This window comes from Macrobrachium rosenbergii, chromosome 12 (genome assembly GCF_040412425.1).
Source record: "Macrobrachium rosenbergii isolate ZJJX-2024 chromosome 12, ASM4041242v1, whole genome shotgun sequence".
In the NCBI taxonomy this organism is placed as follows: domain Eukaryota; kingdom Metazoa; phylum Arthropoda; class Malacostraca; order Decapoda; family Palaemonidae; genus Macrobrachium; species Macrobrachium rosenbergii.
The window spans coordinates 82,049,613-82,065,265 of record NC_089752.1 but is presented as its reverse complement, the minus strand read 5'-3'; the positions used below and the strand labels follow the sequence as shown (position 1 = coordinate 82,065,265).

At 42.0% G+C, this 15,653-nt stretch overlaps 1 protein-coding gene across 1 annotated transcript; it reads left to right on the top strand.

Moving 5' to 3' along the window:
* The first annotated feature begins 13,043 nt into the window (after positions 1–13,043).
* LOC136844266 (uncharacterized) lies at positions 13,044–15,439 on the top strand. The gene is made up of 2 exons (XM_067113251.1): positions 13,044–13,701; positions 13,875–15,439. Exon 2 carries the CDS (start codon positions 13,884–13,886, stop codon positions 14,862–14,864), a length of 981 nt encoding a protein of 326 aa, XP_066969352.1. The 5' UTR covers positions 13,044–13,701; positions 13,875–13,883; the 3' UTR covers positions 14,865–15,439.
* Positions 15,440–15,653: the final 214 nt, after the last annotated feature.

The following is a 15,653-nucleotide window of genomic DNA, read 5'->3' as shown; positions in this document are numbered from 1 at the left end:
CAAAAAAACAAGTTGAGATTTCTCGATCGAAAAATATATAAATTTCAGCTAATGAATGTTAAATAAGAAATTAAATGCTTAAAATAATCGTAGAATGACACAAATAAAATACAGAAATTATGGGTTAGTCATGCCAAACGTTAAATAAAGTTTAGTAATACCAAATGTTGGATAAAATTTAGTAAAAAGCTCGATAGGTGCTTAGTTAAAGAAAGAGAAAAAGAAAAAAAAAACTCTTGTTGCTAAGTCTATTTAATTTACGTATGAGTTTTGTGTTTTCAAATGAATATCAATACAAGTGTTCTTAGTCGACTTAATTTTGTGTGCTTCTAACTCAAAGAAAAAAATTTTCTACGTGTGTGTGTGTGACCGTAAGGACATTCTTACTGTGTGTTGTTTTTTTCTTGTCTTTCTGCGAATATTCTCTCGGCAGCTTGATTTTGTTATTCGTAGGCTTTCGTCCAAGGGTTGGGTTGTTCGTTCGTCTTCTTCTTCACCTTCTTCTTCAGCGTCCTTCCGTCACTGCGCCTTAGCTGGGGATCTTGCTCTCACTCGGTCACGGGAATCATCGGTGGCGGCGAGAGGAAAAGGGCATCCTTCTCTCTCTCTCTGTGGCATAGTCTTCTGCTCTGTCGTAGCGTTGTGTGTGTTTGCGTGGGCCGTATTTTATTTCTTCTTTGCAGAGTGGCGTATGTTATGTTTTGACTTTGGTGTTTTTCTTTGATCACTTGTTTATTCTATTTTCAATTGTTTATCTCACTTCACTGTTTCGCCAACTGTTCGTGATCACTACCTGTACACCCGCGGTTATCTCACTTAGCTGTTGATATCCCACTTAGCTCTCGTGATCCCACCGCTCGCCACCAGCGTCGGACCCTGTTTCTTTCCTTCAGAGGGCCCAACTCTATGGTAGCGCACCGGGCAGGCGGCGTGGAAGTTATTTATACCAGGAACAAGTGGTTCTTTAAAAACAGTTATTAAATTATAAATTACCAAGGTTAAAGGGACAATGATTAATTGTTCCCATTTCTTCTTTATTTGCACTTCTTGTCTTACAGTTCCACCTATAGTTTCTTAACTGTTTCTTAATGGTTTCGAGATTTTAAAATAATGGTTTCGAGAGACTAAACGAATTAGATTACGGGGACTATTGTTTGAGAGAGTCTTTCTTCACTAACACACTTCTTCTCTTTCTGTCTTTTCTGCTTCCCCTCACTTTGGAATAGTTCTCTCTCTCTCTCTATCTTCCCACTCTGCTTAGACTCTGCTCTTTTCTACACTGATTCCCCTTTCGACTCTCTCTCTGACTTTTCTCTGTCTCTCTTTTCTCCGTGTCTTTTCGTGTCTGCCTGTCCTTATATCTCCCATTTTCCCGTGTGTCAACCATGACGTCATATTCAGGGCAGGTACTGCTTTCCTGAGGCACCTCCTCCACTTGCTTCATTCCAACTTTTGGAGGTGTGTTTTAAGGAATTCCTGTTGATTATTGGGTATTTGCTCCTTGTAGGACGTCTCTAGGTCTCTGGCACTGATGGCATTTGATTGGCCAAAACATCTAGGCTTGACCTGTGGCCGTGGCTTATTTCCTTGGGCTCTCCTTCGAAGTCAAGGGGGGTGAGGGTGTTTTCCCACACTCTACTAACCTTCGCAGGACCCTCATGGATTTCAAAGGCACGGCCAGATGCAATTTCTCTTAGCGCCTCGTTAGTGCTGGTGTGTTCTTGAAGATGTGGTTGGCGACTTGTTGTGACAGGCTGGGAGATTTATGAGTTTATGGTCCTTTCGTACTGACCCAAAATGGAAATAGGATATTTCCACTTAGAAAAAATACGTTTTTCTCTATTCTCTCGATACATATATACTGGCGGGCGATGAGCACCGAGTCCCTCAGGCATCGACCAGTAGCCAACTGAGCTGGCGACACTTTTTCTCCGTGCAACAGGGTATTGTGATACTGCAAGGGGGCTCTGGCGACCTGATCCGTATCTAGACTAGGTGGTCACTGATGGCGCGTTTTGCTACCTCGCCACCTGCTTCTGCGCGCCCATTTGATTGGGGATATAAAGCTGATGATACCCTGGATGACACGCCCCATCTCCTTAGAAAATTGTTCATCTCCTCGCTCGACAAATTGGTTCTACCGTTGGTAGCCAGCTCCTCTGGGGCACCCCATCTGATAAAATACCCTCTGAATTTCTTGATGAGATGTCCTGACATGGCACCATTAGGCAGATGGGCCACCTCTACCCAACCAGTCAGCCTATCAGCAAAAGCCAAGTACGTGCATCCGTGGACCTGGAAGAGGTCAGCCACAAACTGTTGAAAGGGGTACTCTGGTGGGGGCGTCATGATCAAACGTTCTTGCTGCTGCGATGGGGTGTGTGTCTCACATACTTGACACTTTGCCCTTTGATGCTCCAAGTCACCTGTTATGCCCGGCCAATACACAGATTGACGGGCCCTTCTTAACATAGAGTCTAAACCTTGGTGACCGCTGTGCATGTTAGCTGCTACCCGCTGCCGTAAACTTTCTGGGTTGACCAAACGTACACACCTTTGGTCACAGGTATACGCTATCAATTGGCCTGATACTGCTAACCGATCTCTCACACCAAAGAAACGTTTTAAACACTCGAGCTCTTAACTCTTGCTCTGAGGCCACTCGCCATTGTAAACTCTCGTCAGTAGCAACTGGTACACCGTGTCATCTCGAGCGGCACTGACAACAGTCTCTTGATCCATCACGACTATGTCCTCCACCTCAAGCGCTGCCGCCAAGGTGGTTACCATAGCAACCATGAGGTCATCGCTGAATTCCAAATCTTCGTCTTCTGGCTTAGCACGGATGGAGGGGTAGCGGGAGAGTGTGTCAACCACACAGTTTCTTTTTCCAAGCAAATATTTGATGCTGAAATGATACTGCAATGTCTTTTCCTTTAACCTAAATAATCTGGTATTAGTAATATCCTTTAACTCCCTGTTACCAAACAGTTTCACTAAGGGACGATGGTCCGTAACCAATGTCAAATTCGGACAGCCTAACAAGAAAAGCCTGGCTTTTTTCAGACACCACACTACTGCTAGGGCCTCTCCCTCAACTGCAGCATACCCCGCTTCAGTAGAGGCGAGATGTCTGCTGCCACATAACACCAAACGCCATCCCCCTTTGCAGCAGAAAGGGGTATCCACCGTAACACAGTTGCAATATTGTTGCAGTACCACAAATCCGATACCCTCTCTGCACCAGTCTGTCACGGCGGCCGTGATTTGTCGTAGTACCTCAGGCCTTCTTTGGCTAACTGACAAGTAGTACTCTTTGCCTTCTCGAATTCTTGTTGCAGCTGATCATCCCAATATACTTTTTTCTTTGATGGCTTCTTAAGCAGATCCCTAAACGGAGCCATTACAGGAGCCATGGCCTTGAATGGGGCCAGCTGATTCACTAATCCATGCCATGCACGAATGTCACCTATAGACGGCTCCGACGGCATGGGGAAATCCTTGACAGCTGATAGCCTATCCGCTGTTGGTTGGTAGGCATCCCAACCCAACTGATAACCCACAAATTCTACTTCCCGCCTACAAAACTTGAATTTAGACGGATTGAGTGTAATCCCATGTTTCTCACACACCTCCAAAAATCAAACACATGCCAAAAAAATTTATTTCTAAATTCAAAGATTATACATGACATTTAACAGTCTCAGGGAAATTATTATTTCTTGAAAACAAAACAAAATTGGATTAAATCTGAATTAATTATCAGTCAAAATTAAATCAGAAATTAATTTATTAATCAATCAAAAAATTATTCAAGTAAAATTTAAATTGTTAAATAACAAATCTTGATTGAAAGGAAATATACTGTAAGTAAATTAATTCCCAAATGTTAAACAAAATAAAGCAAATAAATCAATCATGTAAAAATGCGGATACAAAAGACACAGAAATATACTCTGCAAAAAATTAAATATCAAATAATGTAAAGCAAAAATTAAGGCAATAGCAAACACATCACATATATGTATGAAAGAAAAATTCTTCAAAAGATAAAGCATAAAACATATAACACGAAAAAATATTAAAAAGGTGAAAAGGTATCTTTACATATAACCATTCTAAATATTATTTTAGTGCACTAAAACCCAATAATTATGTTACAATAACTTGGTACCAAATTGCTTCGTGTTTTTAATCAGGCGCCATTACACACACACTTAATAAAATACACTGTTCAGATAACTCAGACACATTTACTAAGGAATTAAACAGTTAAAGGATATGAGCGACCATCGTCTACCAAAATATCAATTACGTTACAACAAGAGTGAGCGAGAGAGAGAGAGAGAGAGAGAGGGAGAGAGATTGGGAGCGAAAAAAGCAGCTCCTTTCCATCCGGATAATGGTCTCTCAATGTGGACTCCTCTGTATGGGCGTCTATCTACGTGGTAGGTTTTTCCACAGTATTTTTTTTTTGAGTCCCCTAACGTCTTGTACACTAATAGATTTAGTCATATGAGAAGGTGTTAATCTCAGCAAGTTTTGAATACCGACTAAACAAATTGCATCTCTATAGAACAATCAGCCTCTGTCCCTCCTCTCTACACCTACCGTCCTCTCTCAAACCACATAGCGTTTAATCACTGCAACTTTACGCTAACTCTGAATACAAAATTATACAGTTATACAACAACTCACACATAAACACGGGGAGATTACTGCATTATGAAAACCACAGCATAAGAATATATATATATATATATATATATATATATATATATATATATATATATATATATATATATATATATATATATATACATACACATATATATACATATATATATATATATATATATATATATATATATATATATATATATATATATATTTACTTGTTTGTGTTTTACTTATATAACAGATGTGACCGAGAAAACATCCAGCCAACAAGACGGAGTGGGAGAATAACAGCAGCACTTTGGGGCTGGATGGCAGATAGTGGACCAGGGGAACTTATTGAAATTGAAGAAAGACTGAATAGCACACAATATATTGAAATACTGGACCAAGCACTGATACCAACGGCTAAGGCGCAGCAGATCCCGGAACTGGAACCTATATATCTTGTTATGGATAACTGCCCCATCCATAATTCAAGATTATTAAGAGATTGGTTAAATGATCATCCTGAAATTATAAGAATTAAATGGCCTGCTAAATCGCCAGATTTAAATGCCATAGAAAATCTATGGGCAAAACTGGTTAGCCACTGGGATGCTAGCAAGGCCAAGAATAAAACTGGTTTAATCAAGCACGCTAAATCGGTGTGGGAATTATGTAGGCCTACACGCTATGAAAACATTTGTGGAAGTCTAGTCGGATCTATGTCAAAGCGATTGGGGAAAGTAATAGATAAAAAGGGAGATCATGTAAATTACTGAGAGAGAGAGAGAGAGAAGGAAAAAAGATTAAGTTTACACAGACGAGACCTTAATATTTTTGAAAGGTTGTAAGAGGTGCAATAAATAAATTTTTGGTTCAATATTTTCACTCATAATTTTGGAATAAATAATTATCTATCCTATTTGTTTAATTTACCTATTTTGCAATTCCATTATATATATATATATATATATATATATATATATATATATATATATATATATATATATAGAGAGAGAGAGAGAGAGAGAGAGAGAGAGAGAGAGAGAGAGAGAGAGAGAGAAGATGAAACAATAACATCACTAAAACATGGGGTGCAGTAGAAAAGCTGCCAGATACTTCTTTTTTTTTTCCATATCAAACGAATAATTTTGGAAGAGGTCGCTTTTTCATTGTTGCCGAGTGTACATCTGGATGATCTGGGCCCTACACTGCAAGTATATGTTTTCAGTATTACAGATACTGAACTTCATGAGCTTTCGGTTCTTTCAACCTACAACTGAAAGACTTTTGTTTGTATCTTTTAAAGTGTGATGAAGGCGGATGCGTATGAAGAGGTTGACAATGAAGAACCTGCAGTTGCACACAGAACAAGCAAAAAACTTTCCATGCACCTTCTCCTTCAAGCCCGTCACAAGTCTGTAGTGAACTCTGTTTATGTAGTAAATGTAAGAAACCATCTTTCTATACTCGTTTTTCATCTGAGTAATCAGGTCGGAAAGGACTGTACTTGGCACAATTAGCTCCTCTCCTAGTGTGTTACCATAAGTCTTCTTGGAAAGGAAAGAATGAACAGGGTTGTGTGGATCAAGCGTACTTTAAAGCTTTGTCCTGCATTCTCTACAAACCTTGTGACGAATTTTATGCAAAATGAAACCTATGATATATGCTAACAAACTGCATTCCCCGAGTGGTAGGTCTCCCCGAATCGGCAGAGAAGAATGTGTGACATTCACTGCAGATTTTGCAAAAGCTGAAGTCCCTATATTATATTGTTCAGAGTTACCAAGAAGGTATCAATGTCTTCTTGGCAGTTAGCATCCACCGTGACTTGGCAGAATGCACTCCTGAACTTGTAGTAAGAGACCCATCGCAACGATGCGACGGTCTCTTTCGAGCACACGTGTGTGTGCGTGCGTGCGTCATATCTTCGGAGGGACCCAGACAAAGAGGGAACAAGAACATCCCGTTTTCTCTCAAAGAACGCAACTTCTACCATACAATATTTATGTCTGTTTCTCCCTAACCATTGTTGTCTCGATTTATGTACAATCACCACTACTTGCATTGCCATGCAAGCATTCCAATCATGTACTTATAATGTTCCACCAAATCTTCTGTAACAAACTGTATGTATGTTTCTGTTTATGAAGACGCCAAACGTCTCGCCATTTCACGTATATTATGCTACTGCATTGTATTCATTAATCTGTCTCGAATCTCATGCAACTGGCCATATGTGGAATTTCTTGGCCTTTCCATTGATATATGATTTATCACTGTACGTTTATTGTCTTTCACAATCGCCATCTGTTTGTCTGCCGACAAATACATATGTCCGAATCATTACCTCTGTTTTCCCCTGTCTGTGTGTAGGTGCTACTTTGCGACTCACACAGGCCAATAACATCTTCGAAGATTCTGTACATTCATTCAGTAAGGAACCACCAATAAACCAGTCAACACCCAGCCAGTATGTCACTGAATCCCGTCCTTACAAACTGACATGCATCTGGGTTGTCCCTGTGCCCACCTTTCCGCCGAATTATTGAAAATAAATTCTCCAAACAATTTTGATTGAGCCTGTTGGTTAATAGGTAAGACAGCTTGTACTTTAAATGTAACTCATCCCACAGCTGTAACAGACCTTTGATTGCCATAAGCCATCCAGAGAGGCAAGGCAGCTTTCATGGACTAAGTGATTTGACACCATCCAACCATGTGAGGCAGTTAACTAGAAATTCCTTGTGACCTGATTTCAGACTCATGGCATGTCGCATTTTTGCATACTGGTACGAGTTCCACTATTGAAACAGCTGAACAATTGGTCCATCTTCTCAACAAAGTCTGTAGTACTCTTAAATCCACACACAATACATTCCTCATCATGAGCATTTGACAGTTTGTGAAAGGGTGTCATATCAACCAAATTAATTAATTAATCAAAATATATAAAATAATTAAAAATTCAAACAAACTTCTACTTAGCACATTTCTCCTCATACCACACTACACCACCAGTGCTCAATTTTTACAGGGAAGTTTATGTGACAACAGGGGCAGAAGAATAATGTACACAATCAACGAAAGAAGAGACAAGAAAGAAGAATCAAGAGAGACCACCCAAAGAAGAATCAAGAAAGAAGAAATCTAAGCGATTATGACTCTGACAGTTTCTGGGGAAACCCAGTTAAACAAACAAACACTGCTATATGAAATAGCTTGGGCAGTAAGAGAATGCCTGATTCGCTACAACAACACTCAGTAACCATTGTAGTGTCTAGACAAAACATGGTGAATGAAAAAACCAAAGCAGAGTTTAGAGTACAGTGTGAACTTAGTTTTGATAAAATGTAACTAAAAACATATCACTCACCTTTTCTTGTCTTTGGGGAATCGAAAAAATGATAATTCGGGCCTTTTCTTTGTTGAATTATGGCAATTAACTGCAGCACAGAACTTTGTCCCTGTCATGTTGTTGACATCTTCCAACTCGAATTATGTGCCTGCCGGTAGAGACGCCACCGTCACTCGCAGTTACAAAAGGGAGACACGAGTGTCCTCTCTTTACTTCTCTATACTCGTTGATCCTACCACAGTTCCAACTATCAGCTTCAGATATAAATCCAGTCCCAGCTATGATATCTTTTCCTATTTGTAAGGTCCAATAAATTTTCCAATAAATTTGACCGAAAGTGGCAACTTCCACAAAAATTAACCCAAAGTAATATGTAATGACATATGGGTATCTTGGACTCAAACCTGGGAACAAATTCCAAGGGTTCAAGAGCCCCCTCACCACATCAAGGTGGTCGCATGTTGAGGGGGTTGCTATGTGAGTGAAATAAAAAAAGAAAGACTGACGCTGTTCATAGATTCATTACTTATTTTGGAACCTAGATACTGGTTAAAGGTAGGTTCATCCAGTAAAGTAGTAGAACCGCGGTCCTCGACAGTACCAGAACTCGACATAATTGGATTTCAGCACAAAATTTAGAGTAAATTTTCTTTGGAGCTTGAACAAAAAACCAGAATCCGACCTAATAAACCACGTGATATTTGTAAACAAAGTGTTTTGTTTCAGTCAGTCGGCACTAGTTGGCATTGTTCCCAGGTGTTGTTTAAACCCCACTCGGCTGTGCTTCAGTGTTTTGATCTATTTCATTAGTTTTTATGGCTTTTTGCACTGTATTTTGATAAAAACATGGTTCCCAAGAAAGCCATTGCAGACAAGCAGAAAAAGAAAACGGTAAGAACCACAACTGAACTTAAAAAAGAGATTATTGAAAAGTATGAAAGAGGCGAATATTCATGTGTGACTGAGTATAGCGTCTCAGTTTAAGCTGCCGAGATCCCTATATTTTTAAATCACAAAGAGGCAATAAAAGATATTAGTGACACTAAGGGGGTTACAAGTTTGACAAAACAGAGGCCTCCCATAATAGATGAAATAGAAAAATTGTTGTTAGTATGGATAAATGAAAAACAGATTGCTGGTAGAAGGCGCACCCTCGCATATAGAAAGAAATTTTAAAGTGATTTTCTAGGGAAAAAATGTATGATTCTGTACATGAAATACAGTAAGGTTCACAATCCCAAGAATAAAAAAAATCCAAGATAATAAAATAATTGTACAGCTGCCAGGCCTTAAAATAATCTCTCTCTCTCTCAGGAAAAGATATTGCTAATTTGAGTCTCTTTAACCAATGAGTATTAAGCGTGTGAGGTTCAAGAAATTTCAGGAGTGAAAGACTGATTCTTTATTATTTTCGACAGGTGTTTATAAGACAAAAAGCGGATGGAAAGGCAGTGGGCGACCCGATGCCCCCCGCTGCGTCCATACAGAATTTGTTTCCTGGCAAGCATAAAAATACGTACAATATTCGTTACATGGCATATAAAAGGTAGGTAAACATATTGGCGGAAAGGCTGTACAATGATACATAAGATGAGGTACATAAAGAATCTGAAATAAAGACGGGTAAAATACATGACGTGATTAATGTACGTCTGAAAGGAGAAACACAAGGAAGGAGAGGCGCAATTTGTCGCCCTTACAAATACTCCCCCACCCCAAGACAATAATTAGAGGAACAATTACTGGATGAAACAATATTAATCATGGAGGCACTGGGGCAGTCGGAGTGGGCCCCTGCTTCTGGAGAACTGTGGGCGCAGGGTGGAGCTAACACCTGGGGTTGGCATGTGTTTCCTGGGCAGCCCTGGGCCCCACCTTGGTGGGGAAGTGGGTGCATCTGCAGGTAGGTATTGCGGGGGAACTCTGGGGCGCCTGCCTACTTCTTTGCAAACTTTGCTGTCCAACAGGAATGCGGGGACGCCCACGGGCTTGAGTGGGCCCCTGCTTCTGGAGAACTGTGGGCGCAGGGTGGAGCTGACACCTGGGGTTGGCTGGACGTGTTTCCTGGGCCGCCCTGGGCCCCGCCTTGGTGGGGAAGCGGGTGTGTCTGCAGGCAGGTATTGCGGGGGAACTCTGGGGCACCTGCCCACTTCTTCGCAAACTTCGCCGTCCAACAGGAATGTGGGGACGCCCACGGGCTTGATGCCATTTTACAGACGCCCATGCGTTCCATTTCTGTGAAGGCCCGTTTGGCATCTTGTAACTTCTGGGGGGACAGACGTCGGAACTTGGCATGGGTTGGTGGGCCCGTCGTGGTGATGTGGTGGAAGATGCTGTGCTTTGCTGAAGCCCCAGGTGACTGGTGCAGTTCTGGTTTGAACATGTCCGGGAACTCCTGTAGGAGGGACAAGTAGCTGTTGGGGGCTGTGGAGCAGATGGAGGGCATCCTGGGTCCGGTGGAGAGCTGACGGGAATGGCACGTCCCTGTGTCGAGGAGGTGTTGCCTGGTGACATCGACTAGAAGTCCGTGGTGCCCTAGGAAGTCCGCGCCCAGCAGAGGGAACTTAACATCCACTATGACGAAAGGCCAGTAGTATCTGCGCCCCAGGATTGAGATAGCCCAGGTTGTCGTGCCATAAGTGCGGATGGGAGTTCTGTTTGCTGCTATGAGGGCGGGTACTGAGTCAGATATTTTTTCTAAACCTTCCCTGGATGGCGGGAAGATGGACTGCATTGCCCCTGTATCAACCTGCAGGCAGCGTTTGGAAATCTCGTCCGTGATGAAAAACCCTGATGGGCGGGAGGAGTTGGGTTTCGCGGCCACAGCTGTTACTTGTGGCCGCCTTTGTCATTTTTTGTGAAAGAACACGGAGGCCTGCAGGTTCTGGCGTTGGTCCCGAACTTTCTATGGTAGAAACACCACGCCGGGTTTGGCCATGTCTTGTGCTCTCTGAGTGGCGGTCTCTTCTTATAAATGGTGTTGATGTCTCCATCGTCGCCACCATCTTCCTTTGACAGGTTGCAGGCTCCCAGGTCGGCGGCGTGTGTCGAGGCCTTGGTGGCCTCATATAGTTTCTGGGCGTCGTTGACTAAGGCATCCATGTGTAGGTTCTCTGCATCTCTTGTCTGGTGCCGAACTTCCCGTGGGAGGTGCTGAAGGAAAATTGATTTGTTAGGTCTATTGTCCTTTTCCTCCTGTTCTCGTCACGACCTGGGAGTGTTATCAACCCCCGCAGCTGGTCCCAGGCTTCCTTGGGTGATGCATCTCTGAGGGGCTGGGATAACAGGTCGGATGCGCACTGCGCTCTCTTAGACACGGGCATGGATTAGGAATTCAGCAGTTTGTTCTTTAAGTCCGTGTATGTGACTTTGCCCAGTTGCGCGTCCAGCCAGGGGGAGATTCTGTTGAATACTTCTTCTGGGAGTGCTGTCATGACTATGTCTGATTTTGTAGCATCATCTGAGATGAGCACCATGCGACAATGTGCGTCTGCTCTTTGGAACCATGATGCCATGTTTTGATGCGAGAACGGGGGAAGTTTGACTGTGTCTGGCTTTGTTGGTGAAAGAGGCGTGCAGACGATGCTCACGGGTTCGCACTGAGGTTCTACTTCTGACATCTTTACTTTCACGCACCAAAACACAGGAAAATGTGCAGTATCGACTCCATTAAATGGTGCTGATTTGTTCGAGAGGTCGAACGAAGTGCCAAAACGTGCCCTTCTGGGTACGCTGTATTTAGTCCATTAATGGCATGGTTTCCGCTAGGGAGGGTGCTATCAGAGGCCTAAACTTTATGCCATGGTTAGTCCGCTAAAGGCTTTCTGATGGTAGGGTGCGGCTGCAGTTAGTCCGTTAATGGCTGGGCCAAAACTGCGCTACTGGTGACCCAGGGTCACCAGTATGAGGTTCAAGAAATGTCAGGAGTGAAAGACTGATTCTTTATTATTCTCGACAGGTGTTTACCAGACAAAAAGCAGATGGAAAGGCAGTGGGCGACCCGAGGGCCCCGCTGCGTCCATACAAGATTTGTGTTTTCTGGCAAGCATAAAAATACGTACAATATTCATTACATGGCAAACAAAAGGTAGATAAACATATCAGCGGAAAGGGCGTACGATACATAAGATTAGGTACATAAAGAATCTGAAATAAAGACGGGTAAAATACGTGACATGATTAATGTACATCTGGAAGGAGTAACACACGGGAGGAGAGGAGCAATTTGTTGCCCTTACAAGCACACTCTCTGTATTCATAATGTTTTAAAAATGTATAGTACAGGTAATACATCTTTGGCAGACAAAAAAAAGGGCAAATTTTGTTGTCAGAAATAGATTAACATTCCTCGAGAGATTAAAGAGACAAACACTCTCTCTCTCTCTCTCTCTCTCTCTCTCTCTCTCTCTCAGGAAAAGATACTGCTACTGTAATTTAAGTCTTTAACCAACAGGTATTAGTACATATGCACACAGTGTGTGTGAACCAACAATTTTGCACTCAAAGTAATGGGAATGAATTCATTCTATTCTTCATGTAATCAGTAAAATACATACACTATAAAAACTACGTTGAATTTAAAACACACCCACTTACGTCATCGACGGCTTCACATGCGTAAACGTTCTTTCTCAGAGTACAGCTAAAAACAATTGGCTCGCTGGGGTTGGCATCATGAGCTGTTAGCCAATGACAGCCCTCTACTTCTGTTCTATTTATAGACATTTCGATCATAAATTGTGTATACAGCAATAAGTTTGAACGTTGCCATGATAGTGATTATCTGGCTGCTGATGGCAAAAATTACTCAATAATTTGCTTTATAAAATAATTTTTTTGTGAAAACAAGAATTTATTTAACAATAATTTTAACTTTATTGGTGGTATGAAAAATTCCACACCCTGTTATAATGATGCGTCATAACTTGCGAATCCTATTCCCGGGCGCATATTCCTGAAGTCTGGAAGAAAACAAACCTCTCAGATATTAGAACCAATCAGAGCGTGATTTGGAGCGATGACCAGGGCATGTAGTACGGTACGGTTTGGTACGATATTACGGTACGGTACGGTTTTTTTGGGGATGTAAGTACGGTTCGATATTACGGTATGATATTTTCCTTCGAGTTCGGTACGGTACGAAAGTACGATTTTTTTTTCGTACTTAATCGTACCATTTCCGTACCAAATTCAGATAGGTGTCGCAAGCAGCCAAGCCCCCGCCGCCCAACCGCCCAGGGTCACACACCTGGTTGACTTGGGCGGTGACTCACCGCCCAAGTCAACCAGGTGTGTGACCATAAAGGCTGGGCAGGGACCCCACCTACTTATCGGCTTATCGCTCAGGTGAGAAGGTCCATTTTCCCTTTTTAATGAGTTGGTAACTGGAAATACCTTTTACCGCGACCGTTTTGACCTCTGCTTTGGCCTAGCTAGCTCTTACCAGTTACCACCGGCTACCCTTGACCCAGCTTTGACACACGTGACAATGCATTTTTAACCCCTCCCTTCATCATCATTCATCAGTCAGTACTTGGTCTGCACACTGCATCAGCTCAGGTCAGGACACTAACGCCGTGAGGACGCTGAGGCCTGCTGACTGCTGCCCGCAAGACTGCCGCTGCACTCTGCTTTTGTGCTACGGAGGCAGTACTCAGTAGAGAAGCTTGATCATACATAAGGTAAGACTCGAATGATGTTCTCTTCCTTATTTAAAGAATTCAAGCAAAATTATAATAGTTTAGAGAGAGAGAGAGAGAGAGAGAGAGAGAGAAGAGATTTTTTTTTGTGTGCAAGCCATGAGCACATTTTTTTTCGTTTTTAAATCTAATATGCTATTTTTTTTGTCTTACAGAATCTCACAATGGGTCGGCACCGAGAGTTTGTTGGTGTTGAGCTCTTCTCCATTACGAAGAATTCAGCAAGTTGCCTTGTGTCTGGATGTGGTTACTCATACACACCGAAGCCCGGCGCAGAACTTCATTCAAAGCCATTATGTGATCACCTTAAAAGACGACATGCGGAGGAATATAAGAAACTCCTGGACAATGCCAAAAACAATGCGTCTAGGAAACGGGAGAGAGAAAATATATCTAATTATTTTGTCAGTACGATTAGCGAAGATTCGTGTGCAAAAAGAAAGAAAACAGAAGTGAAAGAATACGCAATGAGTAAGCAAGAGATGCAGGGACTTGTCGTTGAAGCAGTTACTGTCAACGGATTGCTCTTATCTGTTTTTGAGAAAACAGCCATGTCAAAGCTTATGGGTCCCATTGCAAACAAGCTTGGCATGTCATTAAGTCAAAGAGCTGTTCGGTCTCTGACTCTTCAAGCCGCAGAGAAAAAAGGACTTGAGTTGAGGACTGAGTTCGATAAGCGTTCGGTTTGTGTGAAGTTAGATCTCTGCACCCCTGATATCAATGGCAAGTTGAAGGTAGTGACAGCCTCCGTAAAGGAAATGACACAAAGGGCAACAGCTGAAGAGATCAAATCAGTTTTGCTAGCTTGTTTGAATAAGATTGGAATACAAGAAAAACAAATTTACTCGTTAACCACAGATAACGGATCAAACGTAATCAAAGTAGGAAAACTGATGCAGAGTGATACACAGGTGAAGGAAGGAAACAGTGAAGAAATTTTGAGTGACAATGAAGAAAACGATGATGAACAAGTATTGGAAGCTGCTGAAAATAAGTTAGATGACTTAGTAAATGACATTCACTTAGCAGCTAAAAGTGTTACATCAGTAAGGTGCGCTTTACACACCATGCAACTCTGTGTGCATGATGTTCTGAAAACAGACAGTGCAAAACATCTCCATATCACTTCCAAAACTAGACTGTGAAACAAGATGGGGCTCAACGTATGATATGTTGGACAGTGTCCTTGAAAAAAAGTTATTCTTGAACCAAATTGGCTAGCTAATGAATCTTTACTTATTTTAGATGAAGATTGGGAGAAAATAAGTGACATAACAGAAGCTCTGCCGTGGTGCTACATGTGCACTACAGATGAAAAATCTCACAGCTGGAGAATTCCTTGCTCAGTGGGTTAAGTGCAAAGTTGTTTTGGAAAGAAGCACTGCAGTCACAGCACCACTTCTCCTTCAAGCCATGGAAAAACGGCAAGATTCTCTGCTTAGGGACCCTGCTTTCCTATCTGCTGTGTATCTTGACAGAAGATATAATGTTCTTCTCACCGAAGAACAGAAGGAACTTAGTCAAATACATCTTCTTGGACTCTGGAAAAAAATTAAAACTATTTCTTCTACTAGTACTATGTCGTCAGTCTCAATGCTGGCAAAAGATGATTCATTCACGAGCGGCGATAGTGACGGTGAAGGTGACTCAGCACTTGGGTCAGTAGATATTGTAGAGCAATTACTCCGAGTCAGTGATGTAAGCAGAGCAACTGATACCGCAAGCAAAGAGAGTGAAGTGGCTGAGCATATCAAAATGTTCACCAAAGCTTCACGTATCAGTAAAAATGAGTGTATTTTCCAGTGGTGGCATTATCAACAAGAAAGTGCACTAAAAAATCTTGCTGAAGTAGCAGTTGCTCTGCCTGTTACTCAAGCGAGCGTAGAGCACACATTCTCTGGGTTGCGCTATATTCTTAATGATTTAAGACTAGG

Coding starts and splice junctions, on each gene's coding strand:
- LOC136844266 (XM_067113251.1), top strand. CDS start 13,884: ATGGGTCGGCACCGAGAGTTTGTTGGTGTTGAGCTCTTCTCCATTACG.